This window comes from Pan paniscus, chromosome 2 (genome assembly GCF_029289425.2).
Source record: "Pan paniscus chromosome 2, NHGRI_mPanPan1-v2.0_pri, whole genome shotgun sequence".
Lineage (NCBI taxonomy): Eukaryota > Metazoa > Chordata > Mammalia > Primates > Hominidae > Pan > Pan paniscus.
Window position 1 is genome coordinate 187,059,267 of NC_085926.1, and position 22,878 is coordinate 187,082,144.

A 22,878-nucleotide genomic window follows, 5' to 3' on the forward strand; every position below is an offset into this window, starting at 1 on the left:
ATTTAGATAGTTGTCAATTTTCTGATATTATAAATAAAATAGAATTGTTATTTTAAAAAAATTGGAATAAGGGATATACTTGGATTTGCCCCTGGGAGATGATGAGTAAAAAAAAATCTGGCTGGAAAGGTCACTTATTTCAAATGATTCCTCTCTTTTCACATGTACAAGTACACCAGAATAGCTTGTGATAATATGCTGGCTTGCCCCATTTATGTCATGGGACATAAATCTACAGTTAGATAACATTATTAGTTATCCAAAGGAACGTTCTTCAAGATACCTATCCCGGATGGGGTGTTGAACTAGCACATGAGGCCTCTCCTAAATTGAAGATTCTATATTCTGTCACTTCCAAATGGAGAGTTAGTTTTAGCTACTCTCTATAGCATTTTCTAATAAGTATATCCACTGATTATGCTTTAGTGGGAGAATTACAGAGATTCACTGTCAAACACTAAGGGCATTTGAAGCCTGACATTACCTATTTTAGATGGGATGCAGGAGAAGAAATAAGGAATAATATGAAGTAGAAATAGATCTGATTATTATAGACTGGCTATAGCCCATTTAAAAGGGAAGATAGAGCTTCTCTCATAGTTAACAGGGAATACATTTGAGAGTCGCATCATTTAGGTGATCTCTTTAAGCACTATACGATGTCACCAATGAAGTTCTTAGATACAGAGATACTGCCAAACACTAATGCTGTGAACTAACCCACTTCTGGTGAAACCTATATCAAAAGAAAACTCTAAGGAATAGTCAGACTTATCCATTCACTTGAATTTCTCTGTTCACAAATAGGACATATTATATAAGCCACAGATGTTCTTTCACTGCCTTTATGTTCTGAAAAAATTCTCTAGAGGCAAGAATTGACATAGTAAGCATGTTCATAGGTGATGTGGGCAGCATCAAATTCTGGCCCTGTGAGCTTCAGTTTCTATCTGGTCTCCTTGGCCTTCTGGGAAGAATTGACACATCCCTGGTCTAAACACATCGCCTCTCCTCCCTGTCATCCCCCACATCTTGCCAATAATGTTAACTTCATCAAGATAGATAAAAGGTTTCCCTCAAATCTCTGGGCAGCCTCACTTTCTCTTTGGCATCCTTTAGGAACTGCCAGCAGCCTCTGCACAGAAATTATTTTATTTTATTGCCTCCTACGTCTATGATAAGAATGCTAATAGCTCTTCAAAAGATGCAGGATCAAGGTACTTCATCATCTACAAAGTACTTTCACAACTTTTTTCATTTAATCTTCACAAAAATTGTGTAGAGTAAGCAGGCCTGGCATCAATGTGCATATTTTTATAGATAAAGAAGTTGAGAGGTATGATTACAACATACATGTACATTCAATATATAGAGATGGCATTACCAACCACTCTTCATAATGAGTTCTTTCATTAATCTTTCCCTGATCCATATTCCTACTCCCCTCTTAGCTGCTTTGTGATTGAGTCATACATTTACAGAAAGACTGATCAAAACCAAACATTATCCCTTTGCAATGAGCCGGCTTTGAGATAAATATTCACAGAAGCAAGGAAATGCGAATATCACAGGTAGGTCTTTTAATTTTCTCAGGACATTTACTGTCTATTCTGGCTAATTTTGGTCATTGCTTTTTCAGTAGTTGTAGCAGTTCACACGTAAATATACATGTATTCTTACTTTCAAATATTATGACCATATTTATACACATATGGTCATATATAATTTTATTTTCATATGTGCACATATTTTTATTGTTTTGTTTTCTTATGGAAATATAGAAAAATAAAGAGCTATTTGTGACAGATGTTGTCATTCTTCATCAGTCTTTTATCTAACTGCCTTCAGCAAGACAATATGAAAGTATTTTTTAGTTTTCATTCTTTAGCATTCTGAACTGTCCACTTTTATTAAATCATCTTAGAATGAATCTGAATGTCATTTTTAAAACTACTTTCCTCTTCCCACATTTGTGCTCTGACCTTTATTACTTTAATGAGAGCTACCCCTATTGTTCTAGCTCTTTTGCCTTTTCTCTCTCCCTGGATGGAGCTCTCTGGATCTATTTAAATCTTCCTGGCATCTTGTAGAACAGGCTGAATTCTAGGTGGTAACATCCTAACCCAGGTGGAGTGGAACTGGGTCAAAGTAGCCTTAGAATGATATTATTTGGATGCCTTCTTGCATCTAATTATTTTCTCAGATTTGGTGTCTTGTTTAGCATTCAGCATTTTGGGAGCTTAATGTATATATTTCATCATTAAAACACAAATTATCCTTCAGTTACAGCCCTACAAGATGAGAAGTTAGCCACATCTATTTTTAAGACCTGGGCTCTCCTTCCTGGTCTTGTTCCACCCCTTTTGAATGCCTACTCCTGAATATTGCCCATTGGTTTAGATTAAGCCTCTTCTCTAGTTCCTTTATACCTAGATCCTCTTTCAGGGAAGACTCTGATATTCGTCACTTACTTCTCAGGATGGTTTCAGGCAGAAGCAAATGATTCCTTCTTCTGTCTGTCTCTAGTGATGCAAACATCTTCTGTGAAAGACATTATAACTGAACACACTGGGCTGCACAAAGGCTTACAGATTTTGTGGGGATCCAGGAGGGACAAATCGGGGCACAGGAAGCTCACCAAGCTCACAATTTACCCATGGAGCCCAATCATAGGCAATAACTAAAGAACTGGTTGACAGAAGATCATGATGCCTGAGAGCATAGAAAAATTGCATTTCTAAATTGCCATTCATGTTACATTTCTGAGAACTGTTAAGTTTGAAGCCAGGTTTAGAAGAAAGGATTTCAAATCTTCTCTTGTCAGTTCTAGTTTCATAATACCTGAAGAGAGAGACTCTCTTAGCTAAATTCCCTTTGCATTTTCTGTCGTGGAAGCTCCATGTAGTAAAGATATTTATTACTGATTCATTTGTTCAGCCAATACATAATGAATGCTTTCTATGTGCTCTACTTGGTGCTAAGGATACCATAGTAAATAAAACCTGGTCCCTAACATCAAGGAGCTCATGTACTAGTGAAGAGGATGTGAAAGTTAAGGCAAGCTAACAGGTAGTTGTAATGCAGTGTGATTAGTACTCAGTAGGCAAAAATTGAAAAGAGTAAAACTTCAGGGACATGAATTAGAAGGTCTTTATAATGATCCTCAAGAGATCAAATAATTTATGGTTATTGATGGATGAGAATTTACTCCTGTCATTCTGTGAATTGCTTTCTGGTTGTTTTGTGTATCCTTTGTTTCTTTCTTTTTCTTTTATTGTCTATCATTGTGGTTTAATGGTTTTCTGTCATTATAAGGTTTGCTTCTTTTTTTCTTTCTCCTTTGAGTATCTGTTCTACCAGTGAATTTCAAACTTTTGATGTTTTCTTAATAGTGAATATTAACTTTCTGCCTCCAGTTGCAGGATTTCCTTGAGCATTTCTCATAAGTCCAATCTAGTGGTGATGAACTCCCCCAGTTTTAGTTTGTCTGGGAAATACTTTATTTTCACTTCATTTCTGAATGATAATTTTGCTGGATATAGTATTCCTGGTTGTCAATAATTTCCTTTTAGCACTTTGAGTATATAATCTTCTTTTCTACCTGCCTGTAAGGTTTCTGCAGAGAAATCTGCTGTTTAGTCTTACAGGGATTCTCTTATATGTGACTTGATGTTTTTATTTTGCTGTTTTTAGAATTCTCTCTTTGTTTTTGACTTTTAATTTTTTTTTTTTTTTTTTGAGATGAGGTCTTGCTTTGTCACTCAGATTGGAGTGCAGTGGCATAATTCCATTTCACTGCAAACTTGAACTTCTGGGCTCAAGCAATTCTTCCACCTCAGCCTCCTGAGTAGCTGGGACTGTATGTGCATGATACCATGCCCAACTAATTTTTAATATTTTGTGGAATTGGAGCCTTGTTATGTTGCCCAGATTCTCTTTGACTTTTGACAGTTTGACTACACTGTGCTTCACAGAGAAACTTTTGGGTTTAATCTATTTGGGTACTTTTTTGCTTCCCAGATTTAAATATGCATATCTCTCCCCAGACTTGGGAAGCTTTCAGCTTTATTTTATTAGATAGGTTTTCCATACACTTTCCCTTCTCTTTTCTTTCTGGAACTTCCATGATACAAATATTTGTTCACTTAATAGTGTCCATAAGTCTTGTAAGCTTTCCTCACTCCTTTTCATTCTTAGTTCTTTTTTTTTCTCTGACTTTGTAATTTCAAATTACCTATCTTCAAATTCAGAGATTCTTCTGCTTGATCAAGTCTGTTGTTGAGGCTGTCTCTTTTATTAATAAACTTATTCAGAATACTGTGGGATTTCTGTTTGCTGCTTTATGTATGTCTACTATCTCTGTGCAATTTCTCATTCACACCATGAGTTGGTTTCCTGATTTTGTTGAATCGTCTGTCTGTATGTTTTTGGTTGTTTGTTTCTTGTTCCTTAAGAGGATTATTTTGAATTCCTTTTTCTGGCAATTCATTTATTTGTCTATTTATTGAGGTCTGCTACTAGATAATTATTATAATTTGTTGGGGACGTCATATTTTCTTGCTTTTTCATGTTTCTTATTCATGTGTTGCTGTCTGTGCATCTGGTCAATCATCTCTTGCAAACTTTCTAGAATAGCTTTCATAAAGAAAGATTTTCACCTGCTGTTGTTTTTTTTGCCTGCTGGTTGTGAAGGGTGTAGTGACTGTTTTTCTGCATAGGTGCAATGGTATGATCTCTGTGCAGCTTCTTTAGCTGTATTCAATGTCAGTAGTAAGTGTGGGCACCTCAGTGGCCTAGGCTGTAGAAGCCTGTGGCCATGACAGCATAGGTTGTTAATGTTCTAGTTATCAAGCGCTTTGGGGTTCTTCTCTCCTTACTTTTCCTACAGTGGAGAGACTTAGCCAAGGAGATCCCTTTTGTTATCAGGTCTGACACAGCCTACAAGTAGCTGCAGTGGTGCTGGGTTCCAGGTACAGGTAATCATAGCAGCTGTGGTGCAAAGGTCCTGGGCTCAGTGTTACATGAACCTATTGTGACACCTAGGTCTTTGGCTGCAAATTTTCTCTCTTTGGCTGGTTGAATATAGGTTGCCCACAGAGCCTGGATCTGTGACTCTGAGGCATCTCCTAACAGCTTGGGCTCAGGAGTCTGTGTCATGATTGTGATTCTACCCATGGGTGGGAGCTCAGAGTACTGGCACATCTGTGGGGAAAAGGGAGTGTTCTAGAGGTTTGGACCTGCAGAGCAGAGTATGGCTGCAATTTGGAAACCTGTGCCAACAGGGCTCAGTGGCAGCTTGAGTCCCAGGGAATGAGATACTGTGTAGTAGTAGCTATAGACCCTGGGATTTCAGGGCTCAGCAGTATCTCAGCCTCTGTGAGGCCAGGTGCAGTGGCAACATTACCCCAGAACGGTGGAGCATGGCTATTATCTGAGCCCTGGTGCTGGGCTGGGGACAGCACAGTGATGACTTCACTCCCCAGGAAGAGGGGTGTCTCAGCAGCTAAGACACCACTCTAGGGGGCTAGTCCAGCTCCAAAGGTACTAGACTTATTTGGCTTATAAGGTGAGGCATCTCAGCTCAGCCACTGCTCTGTTTACTTGGAGCATGGGGTACTATGTAAGCCCAACCCTGAGATGCAAAGCTGCTCAGCTTAACCAGGGCACTGATTCCCTAGGGGGTGATATGTTGTATCAGCTCAGGCCTGAGGGTATGGTGACTGTTCTGGGCCACCTAGGCACTGTTTTCCTGGGATGCAGGTTGCTGCTTCAGCTTAGGTACTGGGGTGCATGACCACTCTTGGTGGTCAAGGCACTGTTTCCTGGGATGAAGGGAACTACTTCAATTTAGACACTAGGGAGGTGTGGCTTCTCTTAGTGGCTAAAGTACTATTTCCCAAGAGGCAGAGTCCTGCTTCAGCTCTAGCTGAAAAGGCAGAGGGAGTGGTAGGTGAAGTGGCTTCACCTCTGCTCGACTCAACAGAGAAAGCTGTAACAGCTGATTGTGGCTTGGCTTGAGGATATTTGGCCACTGGTCTGCAGTGGTTTGGCAGTAGCTTAGCCTCAAGGATAAAGGAGAGCCATGACTACTCACCGCTAGAGCAAGACACACTCTAGCCATAGTTCTAATTCAAGACAGTGTATTGCAGTAGCCATGTGGGCCACAGGGGGCAGGGCACAGTGTCAGCGTCTCCTCTGGAGGGAGCACAGCTATGTGGACTCCAGTCAGCTCCCACAGCTGGGCTTAGTGCCTGTGAGCACTGCTGGGGATCCCAGTGTTGAAATCTATTGGTGTCCAAGGTGTTGATGGGGATTCCTAGGATCCTCTTGCTTTCTTCCTTGTTGTAGACAGAAGTTCCTCCTAGTTCCTAGGTGATCCTGATTAAGGGATGGAGTGGTAGAGGCCTGGCATTTCCTTCCCATCTCTACGTAACAATCCCAAATTTCTGTGTTCACCAGGGTTTCTGTTACTCCCCTGATGTACTTTGGTGCCCTTCCTTGGTTATTTTCATTAAAATGTAGTTGTTTATTTATTGTTCTGACTGTCTTTGTAAAGAGTAGAGTGCTAGGGGGCTTCTAGCCGGCCATCTTGCTGACATCACCTCTCTCAGAGAGCAGGTTTCTTTTGCTTCATAGGCCAACAGAGCTTTCTCAGGGATTTGAGGCAGTTTAAGCAGAAAAGAGGAGCCTGCAACCCTACTGCTTCCATTAATTTACTTTGTGACCTGAGGTAAGTCACTTCCTTACTCCCATCTGAGGATCTAATTTCTTATTTGTAAAATGAAGATGTTGAGTTAGATAATATCTGAAATGTTTGGCAGCCCTGTTGGATTTTATCATGTGAAACTAACTGAAGAGTCACTTTCAGAAAAATAATCCTGTCACAGTGCTGGTAGTGTGCTATTTCTTGACTTCGGTGATTATTTGCATGGTGTATTAATATCTGTTATCATGCTACTAATAAAGATATACCAGAGACTGGGTAATTTATAAAGGAGAGAGGTTTAATTGACTCACAGTTCCACATGGCTGGGGAGGCTTCAAAATCATGGCAGAAGGTGAAGGGGAAGCAAGACACATCTTACATGGCAGCAGGCAGGAGAGGGCATGTGCAGGGAAACTCCCCTTTATAAATCCATCAGATCTCGTGATACTTACTCACTATCACGAGAACAGCATGGAAAAGACTGGCCCCCATGACTCAGTTGCCTCCCACTGGGTCCCTCCCATGACACTGTGGGAATTATGGGAGCTACAATTCAAGATGAGATTTGGGTGGGGACACAGCCAAACCATATCACACTGGTATTCTTATTTTATGATAATTCATTGTTCTTCATATTTATGATTTTCTGAGTGCATGTCATAGTTCAATAAAGTGTTTATTAATAAAAATTTCATTAGAATAATAAAGGCTGGAGTTTTTATTTTGAGGGGAAAATCCTATTTTCAGAACTTAGATGAATACTTTCCATGAATTTTATAAAATCGATGTGTAAAAAGTCACAGTTGGTCTAACAAGAAACTGAGGTTTTGGGGTGACTTCCTTAAACAAAACTCCCAGGCAAGAACATGTGGTTGTGGAATGTTTGTTCTCACTGCTGCCTGGCACCAGGATTGATGCTGGGAAGGTAGTAATCTCTGGTAGGCATTAATCTACACACTCGCCTGGGATGTCTCAATAACTGGGACAGAGGCTTGCTTTAATGTGTAGGCATTGACACCACCAAGCATCTGAATCAGCAGATTCAAAATCAGGGATTCTGTTTAGTTTGTAGAGAAAATAACAAAGGCTACTGCAGGTCTCAGCTGTTGGCATTGGTTGATTTTTTTTATCTCTCTGCTTCTTTCTTGTTCATCTGTATATGGGAAAACATCTGAGTCTTTACAGGCTCTCCGAGTGCATTATCAGGACCAACATCTTTAGCCTTTTGTGTTGCTCTGTCCTCTTTCTATATTTTTCTCTCTCTTTTGTATGTGTGTTTGGTTGGGGTTGGGGAACTGGTGACTTAGTCTTATTTATTCTACTCCCCAGAATGCCACCACTTTTCTGCCCCTTTTCTGTCCCACAGTCTTCAGGGTCAGGCCAGTTGCAAAGTAGGACACTTTTGCTATTGCCTGAGATAAGTCACTCAATTCAATATTTGGCTTACAGAGTGGTTTTGTTTTACTTTTTCAGATGCTTCTCCTGCCAACTCTCTTCTAATTCACAAATCCTTATATAGGTTTATATTAATAGCTAGCTATAGAATTTATCCCTGTAGGGGAATTTCAATATTGGACAGGGCTGTGAAGGGGAGAACCCAAGAGATCTGGATATGTAGATTAAGTAGATATGTTTCTAACCAAAACCAAACACATAAACAAGAAAGAATTTGTTATTCTGAAAAGACAGACGTGAGAAATAGATGAATGATACAATATTGGACCATACACAATGTGACAAACCTCTCCATGACCTCTCTAAATCTCTGATAAAGTTGTTAACCCCATGAAATTCTTAAGGCAACTGGAATATTTACAGTGCCAAGGCCAGAATGTGTAAGTGGGTTGACTGTGAGAAAATTCTCAGCAGGTGTGGAGGGGATGGCAGAGAGAAGCGAATACAGAGAAAGTGTGAGATGTATTTCAGATTCTCCTCCCATTGCAAAATGTTAGTTTTCACCAACTGTAACTAGATCTTCAAGGGATTGGGTTTGGGGGTGGGTGGCTGACATCTCAATTGCACACACCATATTACCTGCCACTTTTGGAACACACTCCTCTCACACCTCACACATTTGCCTGGAACGTCCTCCACCTACCCTCTAGTGTACAGTCAGCTCTGAGGTGCCTTACTCCACACCTCTAACTTCCCACACTCACATTCCCCTCTTCCCACTCACCATCTTCTGTCTCTATGGTGTTTTGTGCACATACTCCTATCATGACTCTATCACAAAAGGCTGCCATTATCTGCTCATGTTTCTGTCACCTCCACTAGACTATGAGCTTCTATAGATTAAAGACTGTGGTATGAGTTCCTATGTGTGTCTGTGAGAGAAGATGCTTTTGTTCATGCTTTAGCACAGAACATCATTACTTGGTCCACAAACATTTACTGAGCACTCGCTCTGTATGAGGTAATGCGCACAGATAAAACAAATTAAGCCTTGTCCTTCCAATCTGAAGCACTGCCAAGAAACAGGCAGGGTATCCATTCATCCATCCAAGAAATTTAAACTTAATGGCGGCTCTATATCATGCCCATACTAAGTGCTGGACTATGAAGATTAGTGCAACACAGTTCCTGCTCTGGAATTGCTCATGGCCCACTAGTGAAGACAGGAAAGTAAATGGTGATTACAGAATAGTAGGATCAATGCCACGGGAGTCAAGAACTCAAGTGCTGTCATAACCCAGACTGGATGAGTAGTAGAAGCATGCACTCAAATGTCTAAGAAAATTCATCTCAAGGGATCTGTAATCTCAAAAAATTCTCTAGTCAATATCTTTGTCTTTATCATTTTCTTCTTTATGTATTTTTGAGAAAATCTCTCTAAAAATAAATACATGCTGTGAGAAGCTCAACAGAACTTTAAATTATTTCCTTCTTAAGTACAGGAATAGTTACTGAGGCTTGAGCGTGTCTTTGGCCCTAGACTGGGTGAGATGCCCGGCGCTCCACTATGCATGTCCCAAGCAGCTCTGGTCTATATGGATTTTTATTTGAGTCAGAGGGAAGTCATAAAACAACACCCTGTAATCTCCATAATAGGCACCCAAATTCATGACCATTATCATAATCTTATTCCTGTGACCTTACAGCTTTTGAATCACAAGAGAACCAATTTGCTCAGTTGGAGTCACATGATGAAGATGATATGGGGAAAACCATTTATGAACCATCTCTATAGGCTTCCATCTAAAACATTCCGGACACTGAAGAAAAATTAATCAAATCTTGTAGACTCATTGAGCTGGAAACTTATGAATAATTTAGTCCAACAGTTTTCAAATTTGAACATTTTTCCCTCAAATAAAAGCTTCAGAAGAAATCCAGTAAGTGATAAATGGATCTTTTTTGACTGAAATAAGCTTGATGACCGGGAAACCCACCCATGAACCCCTCAGGTAACCTCAAGAGTAGTATCCAGGGCCGGGCCCGATGGCTCACGCCTGTAATCCCAGCACTTTGGGAAGCCGAGGCAGGCGAATCATGAGGTCAGGAGTTCGAGACCAGTCTGGCCAAAATGGTGAAACCCCGTCTCTACTAAAAATACAAAAAAATTAGCTGGGTTTGGTGGCGGACACCTGTAATCCCAGCTACTCAGGAGGCTGATGCAGGAGAATTGCTTGAACCCTGGAGGCAGAAGGCTGATGCAGGAGAATCTCTTGAACCCTGGAGGCAGAGGTTGCAGTGAGCTGAGATCACGCCACTGCACTGCAGCCGGGGCAACAGTGCGAGACTCCATCTCAAAAAAAAACAAAAACAAAAACAAACAAACAAAAAAACAATGAATAGTATCCAGGAGCACAACTTGCAAACAATCAAGTCTCACCTTTATTTTGTGGAGAGGAACCTGAAGTGCAGAGAAGGGAAGCAAGAAAGTGACCTACCCAGGGTCACTCTGAGGGGACGGCAAAAGAGTGAGCACCCACATTTCTTGGCCTAGCCCTGTATTCTTCCCCACGGCCCTCTTTCCATCTGCTGCTGAGTCGAAGCACTTTATAGCAGAGCAGAGGACTCTGCCTGGCCCAGGTGGAGCTGGGAGGGGAGAAAGCCTCCATCAACTCAACTTTCCCCCAGGACACAGAGCAGCCCTGCTAGTATGTTATCACTAATATACAAAATGTGAAATTGTAAGGAATTGTTTGCCAATTTTCTTATCTCAACTGGCACAGAAGCAGGCTTGTTGGAGAGTTATGAGGTGTTAGAGTATTGTTGTTTATCCACTGCACATCCCTCGGCTGTTCTCACAGAGAGACTCAGGGAAGGCTGCACACATAAATTCACATAAATTACCTTCACAAAATGTCAAAATTAAAAGTAGATTTTTATTTTGGGTATATGCCTTGAGACTGTTAACCCCTTCATGGGGGTAGAGGTGTCAGCATGAGAAAACACAGTTGACATCTTTGACTACACACAGGCCACAGGGACTAACTCCTGATCTTCCTTCCTATTCCCATGGCTATCCCATCTGCAACAGAGTCATCGTTCTTGTTAACAAGCCATAGACTTTTCTAAGTTCCCTGTCTGTGCACAAATATTGTTCTAGAGACAAGATTTTTTAATTCTGTGGTTACCGTAATTTCATTCTTTATTTAACTAAATTGTAATTAACTAACTGAGAGTTCAGAAGAGATACACAACCATTCTGGGCCTCAGTTTCCTTACTTGTAAAAGGTGGATGATATGGTTTGAAAGTCTGTGTCTTCTTCAAGATTTATATTGAAACATAATCCCCTAAACGCAATATTAAGAGGTGAGGCTTGTAGGAGGTGATTAGGCTATAAGGGCTCTGTTCTCATGAATGGGATTAGTGCCTTATAAAAAATCTGGAGGAAACTAGCTAGGCCCTTTTTATCCTTTTCATTTCTCCCATCACGTGAGGACACAGCATTTGTCCCCTTTGGAAGGTACAATGTTAAAGGCACCATCTTGAAAGCAGAGACCCGCACCAGACACCGATGTGCTGGTGCCTTGATCTTGGATTAACCAGACTCCAGAACTGAGAGAAATAAATTTCTGTGGTTTATAAATTATTCAGCCACATGTGTTTGGTTATAGCAGCTGCAATGGACTAAGGCAGTGAAGATTGGGATAGATGAGTGCTGAACAGCCAGCTTTTCTTCCCAAGGGTTCACAGAGATAGCAATGGGGATCATCAAGTAGCTATTGATATTTCAAAAGCTTTGTGGATATTATAGATACCTGCAATAGGATTTTTTAAAATCCCGTGTGACTTCTGGAGGTATCAGGAGACAGACAGAACAAGTGAAAAAAGCAAGGGAGTGCCTGGTGTTGCTGCTGGTCCGGCAGGCAGAGAGGGCCAGCAGCCCAGAAGGACTTTCTGAAAACTAGATTTAAAAAGGGGGCAGGTAGTGCTGAAGAAATGCAGAATGACATGGCTCTTGTGAAGAGGTTCACCTTGAAATAGTCCTGAGAGAAGACAAGCATCTTTAATGCCAATACTGTTTTCTAAATCTGAAGTATGATCCTTTTTGTTATACTCAAATTCTTGTTTTTTTATTTTTTTTGAAACGGAGTCTCGCTCTGTCACCCAGGCTGGAGTGCAGTAGTGTGATCTCAGCTCACTGCAACCTCCGCCTCCCAGGTTCAAGCAATTCTCCTGCCTCTGCCTCCCAAGTAGCTGAGATTTACAGGGGCCTGCCACCACGCCTGGCTAATTTTTGTATTTTTAGTACAGATGGGGTTTCACCATGTTGGCCAGCCTGGTCTTGAACTCCTGACCTCAGGTGATCCGCCCACCTTGGCCTCCCAAATTGCTGAGATTACAGGCATGAGCCACTGCTCCCAGCCTCAAATTGGCCTTTATTGAACCGTTGTGAGAGGGAAAAATACCCCCAAACGTGCCTTTTCTTTGCCTCTGACTCAAGTTCTGGCAACTAAGTGTGGCTGGTTATGCCTTTCAAGCTGATTAGGAGTTTTCAGGGTGCCTTTCACACTGATTAAAAAGCTCTCAGGGTAGTTATTCATCCACTTCTCTGAGAAACAAACATTTACTGGGGGCCAACTATGGTGGATCTGTCTTTGCTTTTAAAAAAAGCAAAAAGAATTGTCTTAAGATCGTGCGGTTTTTCTGTAGGACAGAAATCTTTCAGTATGTGGTGGAGCAGAATCCTCGATGATGAAGAGACTGGAAAGCTCTGGACCGGGGGTAGGCTAGCTCTGACAGTCTAGGATGGAGCATCAGAATGAAAAATCAAATGGGAAACGGGAGTAGAAAGAATGTGGATTTGTGCCAGGACCACATTATGATCTCTATGCCCCAAACCTTTTTGTCTTCCCACTGTAACAACATCCATATTAAAACTTCTGTTCCTATAACTTTAAATTGTTCAATATTATGTGTTTTTTTCCCTTTTAGGCAAAATGTAATAGGTTTGGGGTGACTTACAAATTTTACTTTTTCTTTTTTCTGATGTGAGAACAATTTAAAACTTTTAAATTTGTGACCCTAAAAGCTGTTTTTTTCCTTCTCATTTTAAAAGAAAGTAAAATATTTCAAGGGCTGCTAAAAGTTTTGTGAACCTCAGGCACTGAGCTTCTTGTGCCTAAAGGATTTGTCAACCGGCTCTGGGGGAAAGAGAAAGGCTTCATTCAGCCTGCAGCGCTCGCTGTGGGACTGCTGATGCACGGGAAGCTGGGGATTGGTCCTGCTTCATGGAAGCTGTATCTCTCAGCCCAGAACTCACTGGGCTCAGACATTTGGCAAAAGTGCCTCCAGTTTGCCAGTGCATGAGTTTGATGGCCGTTTCTTTGCTTTTCTTCTAAATGCGGCAACTTGAAGAGCAGGAAAGAACAGTGAACTGGAGTCCAGAAAACTAGAGGTCTGGTTGCATGTTTTCATTCTATGGAGCTGTGTGGCCATGGACAACCCTCATTTCAGGGGGTCTGTTTCAATATTTGCCAAATAAAAAAGTTGAACTAAATGATAACTTTTAAGCTATAATTTATGCCCTACATGCTTCTATAATATTATTAGAAAAATTCTCAGAGAGATAGATGAAGCTCCTTATAAATGGAAGCAGTTATACTTAGACCAGGATCTGGAAATAAGTTATTTACTATAATACTATATTAAATTTAGTTCTGAATTTTCTGGCAGCTGAGAAATATAGTATTTCTATTGTCTAATCAAAGGCAAGGTAGTACTTCTTTAAGGCTTTATTTGGGATTTTTTTTTAATGCTAAAAAAATCAGCACTACTGCCATTTAATTTTTTTAAAAGAGCAACAATTGACGCACAATCCACTACTTCAATAAATATAAATATTTTCTTTCTAGTCTTTACCAATGTGAAATTATTCAGTGGAACATTCCAAGATAAAATATTTTTGGTTTCCTGCTTTATTTCACTCAAGAAGATACAACTGTTAATCTCGTGCTACTGCAATGTTTGTGTGTTATTTTGAATGTCTGTGTAATACCAGTTGGATATACTTAGCCATTCCTTGAACATTAGGTGTTTAGTTGGTTTTCAATTTTTCATTACTACTCAGAATAAGCAATTAATATTGCAGCGTATTGCTTCTTTAAGGTAGTTTTTATTACATGAATTCCCTGGAATGAGAAGATTCCATTAAAAAGTATGAACATTGGCTGGGCAAGGTGGCTCATGCCTATAATCCCAGGACTTTGGGAGACCGAGGCGGGTGGATCACGAGGTCCAGAGATCAAGACCATCCTGGCCGACACGGTGAAACTCTGTCTCTACTAAAAATACAAAAAATTAGCTGGGCATGGTGGCAAGCACCTGTAGTCCCAGCTGCTCTGGAGGCTGAGGCAGAAGAATTGCATGAACCCAGGAGGCGGAGAATGCAGTGAGCCTAGATCGTGCCACTGCACTTCAGCCTGGCGACAGAGCGAGACTGTCTCAAAAAAAAAAAAAAAAAACTGAACATCATTTACTAAGTTTTGACCCTTTGTTTTCCTATGAAATTGTGCTGCCTTTACTCTCTGAATGTGTTGCCTTTACTCTCTAAATGAAGATATAAATTTACTGGGAAATATTACAGAACAGCAAATCTTTTCAGTTCTAAAAGGCTCCCAATGAGTTTGTTGCAGGGGATGATTGATCTATGTGAAAGCAATGGAACATTTGACTTTGATCTGTTACTGGTATTAATGTACCTTTAGCATTTCACGGAATACAGCCTATGCAGGGATAGAAGAGCACTTACTATTGAATTGGGAATGAACTGGGCCAGAGGTCATGAGAAATAGAGTGGAATGTGTAGATGTGCAGCACGCTTCTCCTGTTGGGGAAGCTGAGGAAGTTCTGTTTATTGTTCTTCTAAGATGTTCCTGTGACTGGAACAGAGCTGGAATTACTCTGGATTGGGATAGCTGGGCTCAACTTTCCCACTATTTATGGCAGTGAGAATTTAAACGGAGCTGAGAGTTTCCTTCTTTCCTGGATCTCAAACAGCTTGGTCTCAGAGCGCAGAGCTTCCCCAAGTGTTTCCAGAGAAGACAGCCTGAGGGAGAGGAAGTGGTGCTAATTAAATCCTCCCTCTGTTTTCCAGGCACAGGAGCCTTTCGCAGATGTCTGTTGTTAGGCGTGTGTTCACAGAGTGCACAAATACAGAAGCAGGCTTTCCTTCCCCAATGGCACAAACCTTCCTTCACAGGTTATAGAGAACTTTAGAAATGCATTTCCTTCCAACACCCACTGTGATAAAGGTGGCAGACCTGCATAAATACAGCATGTAGCTGCCAGGGACAGGAAGGTCAGAGTGCCTCCTCTGTCTGTCTTTCTTTCACTGTCTCTGTCTCTATGTCTCTCTCTCTCTCTCTCTCTCTCACACACACACACACACACTCTCTCTTTCTCGTGCTTCTTCATTCCTTGTTTTCTCAGAGACCAATTTCTACCTTTTGCACACCTAACTTTAAAAGATCACCTAAAAGCTCAGAGACATCTTTTCTGTCATAAGGCAGATGTTGGGTGTGCTATACTGGGGGCATGGTTGGGAGGACACTTGCTGCTACGACTATTCAAGTGTGACCCTGGGTGGTTCCCATCTACTCTGTGTTCCTCAGAAAGATGGGGAAAGAGTAAGTACCTCTTCTACGATTGCTGGAAAGATCGGATAAGAAAACATATAAAGCTTAAGAAATCATATAAAGCAAACTGCATAAGGTTTTCCACTTGTGAGTTACCTTAGCTGTGTTTTCTACATTCAAATCCTCAGGGTGAACATATATATAGAGCCACATTTGCCTGAGACTGTCCAGTTCACTCCTATCATCCTGACATAATTGTCAATAGCACCCTTTTCATGCCAGAATATCCCAAATTAGCTAATAAATTATATGATCATACTATTTTTACCTCTTGTGAATAGCCTAGTTAATCCCAATTTCAAAAGCGGAAGCTCGCTGGGGATAGGGGCTTCTTCTCACCTTCTTTTGTTTCACAGGAACCAAGGAAATTGATTAAAAACCACTTTTGTTTAAGAACAAGGAGGTGACTCCGAGAATAATATGGCATTCCTACTTTCATGGTGAAAATGGACATGAAACTTTCTAGGTAGCATTGATAACATGCTCACTGTCAGCTTGACATGATTTGAGTGCACATGCTAAGCTAACATGTGTCTTCTATTTTATTTTGCTTTGCTTTATATGTACAAAATAGAAACCAAGATATTATTTTTATTTATTTTTAAACCATGTGTGATCATTACTAGCACCCACAGACATGCAAACAAAAATAAAAATCACCTCTAACACTGTCATCTAGAGATAACTATTGTTATATTTTATTTTACTTCTTTTCAGGCCCTCTTTTTAGACATTTTTAAATCTGTTATACCATACATGTGTGCCTGTATATACATATGCAGGTACATTTCCTTCCTTCCTTCCTTTCTTCTGTCTTTCTTTCTTTTTCTTTCTTTCTTTTTTTCCTTCTTTCTTCTCTTTTTTCCTTCTTCCTTTCCTTTCCTTCTTTATCTTTCTTCTCTTTCTTTCTAAATTATTTTAACAAATTGGAATAATATTATTTATAATATTTTGTAACTTACTTTTTTCCATTTATAACATATTTTGGATATTTTTCTGTGATAAAAATATACACTCACGCTTTCAGTGATAACGTTGTATTTACGGTGCAACATATTTTATTTAGTCAACTTCTTACTGATGGATACTTATTTTATTTTTTGGTGTTAGACACAATGTTGCATGAATGTCTAATGTTTTTATATACAGTGTTGTATGAGATATAAAGTGGTGTGTTTTTCTTTTATATATAACCTGGTATATTTTTCTATTAGATGCGGTGTTGTGATGAATACGCTTTTTTTTTTTTTTTGAGACAGGGTCTTGCTCTGTTGCCTAGCCTGGAGTGCAGTGACATGATCTTGACTCACTGCAACTTCCACTTCCTGTGCTCAGGTGATCCTACCACCTCAGCCTACCGAGTAGCTGAGACTATGGGCACATGCCGCCATGTCTGGCTAATTTTTGTATTTTTTGTAGAGACTGGGTTTCGCCATGTTGCCCAGGCTGGTCTCAAACTCCTGAGCACAAGGGAGCTACCAGCCTCAGACTCCTAGAATGCTGGGATTACAGGCATGAGTCACCATGCCCAGCTGAACAACCGTGTGTGTGTGTGTGTGTGCGTGTGCACGTGTATGCATGTGCGTGTGTGTGAGTCTTTGGGTATTCGTCTAAATTATTTCCTTAGAATAAATTTTTAGAATTCGAATTTTTCAGTTAAAAACATGTTCAGTTCTAAGTGCTCTTATGCTCTATTATGACTCAAGAAGCACGCAAGAAAATGCATTATCATTGCTTTTAACTCTTAAATAAGCTTGCAGTCTGGTGAATTTTCAACCAAAAATGCTATGCAATTTTGAAGAGAAATTGTCTGGTAATTATTTTATATAGCTCTTCTCTTGTTCAGGTTCCTGTCTCCTGGGATTAAACTCCTTTTCTCTGTTCGGAGAGTCTCTCCTTCACTCCTCTGGTAAATGACCTTGCAGGATTGTGGATGGTATTTAGATGTCTGTGTTATGAAGCTGTATCCACCAATGCCTCTGTTTAGTTAACATGAAGGATGTTTTTAAGTTTCAGGAATTCCGTTTTCTCATCATATTCTGTTTTGCCATAGCTAGGACACAGGTACAGAGGTAACATTTTTTCAATGAGATTTTTCTGCCCTTGGTTTAGGCTGAAGAAATGTCAACAATCGGGAGTTTTGAAGGATTCCAGGCTGTGTCTCTGAAGCAAGAGGGAGATGACCAACCCTCTGAGACTGACCACCTATCGATGGAGGAAGAGGACCCGATGCCAAGACAGATTTCAAGGCAGTCAAGTGTGACCGAATCAACTCTTTACCCCAATCCTTATCATCAGCCTTATATCTCACGGAAGTACTTTGCTACGCGGGTAAATTTATTGGTTCTCTTAAATACTATATAAAACTTCACCCCAAGACATCTTAAAATCCTTCTGTGTATCACATATTTACTGAGTGTACTCACATTTGTCTCATGTAATCGTCATAATAATCATGAAGTAGGTATCCTTATCCCTATTTAAAGATGAAGGATCTGAACTTTAGAGAATTTAAAGATCTATGTTTGATTCCACAGATAGTATTAAGGAGAAGTGTGTCCTCGAGCTTCCTTCTTTTGTTCCTCAGTTTGTGTTTATGCTAAACCTGATCTCAAAGAACTAATATTCCATAAAGAGAGAACCATAGCAGCTAGAATACAAAGCTGTTAATCCAGTGAGGGTATTCATTGTTTGTGTGGAAAAGATATGGATAATGGAGTGGAGAGGGTTGCTAAGATCGCACTGACTCTCTAAAGTTTACAATGGGATGCTCATATTACAACGAGGGAGCAGGTAGCTTTAAATCTCAAACCTACAGCTACCAACTGGAGCTGAGCTCTCTTACCTGTGCAATGGAGCTGGGAAAGTAAATGGATGGGTAAGTAAGCAGGAGGGAGCTTGTATATCTGGATGTTAAAAAAGCAATATTTTTAACTTTTAGCATTTGAATCAAGTGGAGAGTGCTTCATAGGTTTCTAGTACCTTTCCCTCTTGAGCTCTTCTTCCTACTTATAGATCCTCTTTCCAATCCTTCAACATTCTTATTAGTACATTCATGGTTAGCTTAGAGGTTACAATCAGTTGGGGGCAAAATCAGGGAGTTTACACTATGGCAACAGAGAACATCTCATTTTCATGTGTACGTGGGAGATCTTTTTGGAAAAAAATGTATTTCAACTCATTCTCATAAAAAATTGGGGCCAGGGTTTTGTGACTTTTCCAAAGATTTAATTAATAAATCCTGATTTGGTTGCTTTCAAAATATATCTTTGGTTTAGGTAAAGTTTTAACTAAAGCAACTTAACGAGTGTGTGTGTGTGCCTGTGTGAGTCTGTGTTTAAACACTGCATATACTCTTATGTGCAAGATGCTTTAGTAGGTGCTATACTATATGTGTGTTTGTGTGAGTGTTTCTGCATATGTAGAGCATATGGTTTGTTTTCCGAAGTATGTGAACTTTATTGAATATGCAAAGTTAAGCTGTGTGATATAGCTGCAAAGGAAATCAAAGCATCTCTTGGAGTTGTGCTATCTTTGATATTGATGATGTCAGGGTTTGATGATAGAAGAACACACTGCGATATAGAATAAAGATTTATTGCTGGGAGCTGATGCAATTATGAGAGCTGGCTGAGACTATGGAAAGTTGTTTTCTCTGAATCTGGTGTTGGGCCTAAAGTTAGAATAGGCCAATCAGTTGGCAGTTGTGAAGAGGAAATAGGGAAAAAGGAATAGGAAAAAATTGCATGGACAAACTGGAATTTCTGGTGACAATGTTTCACTTATGAGGAAAAACTGGAACCTATGTCTGTCTCCCACCAAGTCTAACCTTGATGGTGAGAGGTCACTTTTAGAAGCCAGTGCTTTCATTACTGAGCTACACACTTAACTAGCCCAGGGAGAGGAAAGTCTTAGAAAAAAAGCCTGACTGTGATAGAAGGCGACGCAGGTACAGGGGCTACCCCTTGCCGTTAAGTAAAGCAGGATAACAGTTGCCATGAACATGAGTTGTCACAGTGCATGGTGACCTGCACTGATCTTCAACAGGGAAAACGACTTATGTTTCAATTCTGCCTTTTGAATATTACACAGGTGTCTCTTGTTGCCAGCCCTAATTTGGAAACACACACAAAAAAGCAATTCTGGAAAATGTAGTTTCAGCTCAGCTAAATTGACAGAGTCCAAATCCACTACACATGATGATTGTATTGGTGTTGCACCATGTAGCTTATACAGCAAACTCACATCCTTTATCTGTTTGATTCCCCAGAGCAATACTGGGAGGCAGGCAGGCAGGAGAGGGCTTAACTTCCGTGTTTTAAAGATGAACATATTGAAGTTTGAGAAAAATGAAGTGACCTGTCCAAATCATATAATGTTAGTGGAAGGGCTGCAGCTAGATTCCAGGTCTTGATTCTGGAACTTCTTTCTCCAAGTCCAATACTTTCCTGACCACGCACAATAGAATTTATGGCTCCTTTATAAGTGTTTTCAATGACTGATTCCAATCAATGCGAAGAATATCTTTTTCATTAGGTGTATCGAAAACAATCTTAAGTTCTCAAAAGCTTGTGAGGGAAAAATCTTCTAATTATTAGTGGATCTAAAGTAAACCTGAAGACTCTAGGAACCAATAGGGAGATTTTCCCAAGATACTCAGCGTTTGCCCTCCTTCAGACCAACAGACATAGTATGAAGAGCTCTTATTGCCATGTGAGTAAAATAAATGTGCATTCACACACATGAGAACAATGAAAATACAACTGTTGGCTTAACTGAAGTTTATAATGATAAACTTAAAAAAAAAAAGATCCAGCTTTGCTAGCTTATGAACCACAAGTCTGCTAATGGGTGGTAGTTGAAAAAAACTGAAGAGAAATGTGTGTGTGTGTGTGTGTTGGGAGGAGGGTATTGGATGTATATGCATATATTTCCTCATCTACAAAGTATAGATAAAACACCATTTTTATATAGAAATTTAAATAAGCTAACTTTGTAAAAGTTCTTAGTAGAGTGCATAACACATCTATCAACATTTTATAAATGGCATCTCATTGTTGTTATAAATGGTTTCTCTTTTTTCTTGACTTTACATCCATTTTTCTGTAATTGGTAATAGGAAACAACATTAAGATGCCCATGACCTCATCATGACCTTCAGGGTAAGATATAAATGTAGACGTGTAGGGTCTGTAGCAGTAAAAAGGAAGCTAACTCATTTTCTCAAGGGATAATTCAATAAGATCAAGAGTCTCAAAGATTCAAATCTGTGAAAGAGTCATGATAAAATATGGCTTCTTAAAGCTGAAATGAAATCTACAGATGATATAGTCAGATGATTCTCAATCTTTACTATGCAAAACATTATATTCTAGATTTCCACAAAGTCTCTGGTGATACTGATGCTCTCTGTCCTGAGACCACATTTTGAGCACGAGTGAGCTAATCAACACACTTGTTCTCAAAGGAAAATAAGGCCAAGAGAAGGGGGAGTCGCTTGCTCAATGTCACGGTAGATAGTGATCACTGACTTGCTTAAGAGGCTAGCAAGTGGCAAAGCTAGGGCTCGAACTAGTTTTCCAATTTATAATTAGATTCAATTAAAAAGAAATCAACTTATCATGGAGTAAGAACTTAAAGTATATATGTTGTAAATTCAGAAGGGTAGTCATTGAGTGGAGGGATTACTTGGTCAGGTATTTTCTATTATTAAAATGTTTTAAAATTATTGCACAGGAGGTGGTTTATTGATGAAAAATTAGAAAATGTAAATAAGCAAAGTAAAATAAAGATTATCACTGCCCAAACTTAACTAAAATGTATTAAATCTGCTCATATATTTAGGTGCATATTCTTTTTTCTTTTACTTATATATACACAATTCTTGTGTAAAAATGGGATTATATGCCAACTATTATTTCCCATTTCAATAACATACTTCCATAATCTAATTTTTAATAGTTTCATAATATCCAACTATGGGAATATACTATAATTTATTTAACTTTTGTTGTATATGTAGGTTTCTTCCTGTTTAAATGTTTTAAACTAGAAAGGAAAGTTACTCATTGGCTCCCTGAGGCAGGATATTGCTCAATTTCTCCAGTGCCAGGAGTAAGCAGCCGATGCCATAATCAGAAAGAAGTTCAATTACATGAATTACAAATTAGATTTACAAAGAGGTGACTGACACATAAATTAATTATTGACCAACAAGTCAATTTTAGCATCATAACCTCATATATTAGACCACATCACTCAATACTGGATCATAAAAAAAAGTATATCTGGACCCTTAAACCTCTTGTATTCTTTACGGATCACTCTGGGATGTTACTTCCTTTCCTCAGGCTTCCAACCTATTATTTTCTGAAACTGTGTGCCTCTGACTTAGCTTCTGAGCTCCCAGCTAGAAGGGTCTTGAGGAATATTGAATCCAGAATCCAACCTTTGATGCACACAAATGAGGTATGACTTGGTGCCAAGGTCAACAAGCAACCTCTGGGCCACGCAAGAACTAGAAGACAGGCCTGGAACCCAGGACCCTCGATGCTTTCCACCACATCCCACTGCCTCTGACCTTGGAAAATGAATGAAAAGTCACAGAAACAAAGATCCAAGCTACTTGCCATCAGTCTGCTTGGATAACCTTTTCCTTTGGTTTCAGTTCATCTGCTATTATTGCTTAGACATATCTAAAAAAAGGCCTAGTGCCTTCTCTGAACAAAAGTACCCCTCAAGGCTAATAACTAGAGGTATATTATGATAAACTTCTTGGTTGTGGAGACTGATATTCAAAAGCAACTTCTTATGAAAGGAACAATACTTAGTCCACATGGGGAAAGATATTTTTAAACTCTCTGTAGGACTCTATATTTGCAGATACCTTATCAGAAAGTTGAAAGCGATTTGGGATGGGGAATTATCTCTAAATTTATACTCGAGAATGTAAATTACATACAAACTAATGGGACTAAAACTATTTGATCTTTTAATATTTAATTAATGGTTCCCCGTGGCATTTTTATAGTCTGTGTTCTATTGTGAGCAACGAGACTTTAATAACCAGGTTCAGGACTTTC

The 22,878-nt window shown here is 39.6% G+C and overlaps 1 protein-coding gene across 1 annotated transcript in view; it reads left to right on the forward strand.

Annotated features, from left to right (window-relative positions):
* TPRG1 (tumor protein p63 regulated 1) overlaps positions 1-22,878 on the forward strand; it is a 383,450-nt gene that overhangs the window by 241,826 nt on the left and 118,746 nt on the right. The window contains exon 13 of the mRNA XM_063603024.1: positions 17,909-18,127. Within this exon, the coding sequence (XP_063459094.1) occupies positions 17,909-18,127 (219 nt within the window). The remainder of the gene's footprint in view (positions 1-17,908; positions 18,128-22,878) is intronic.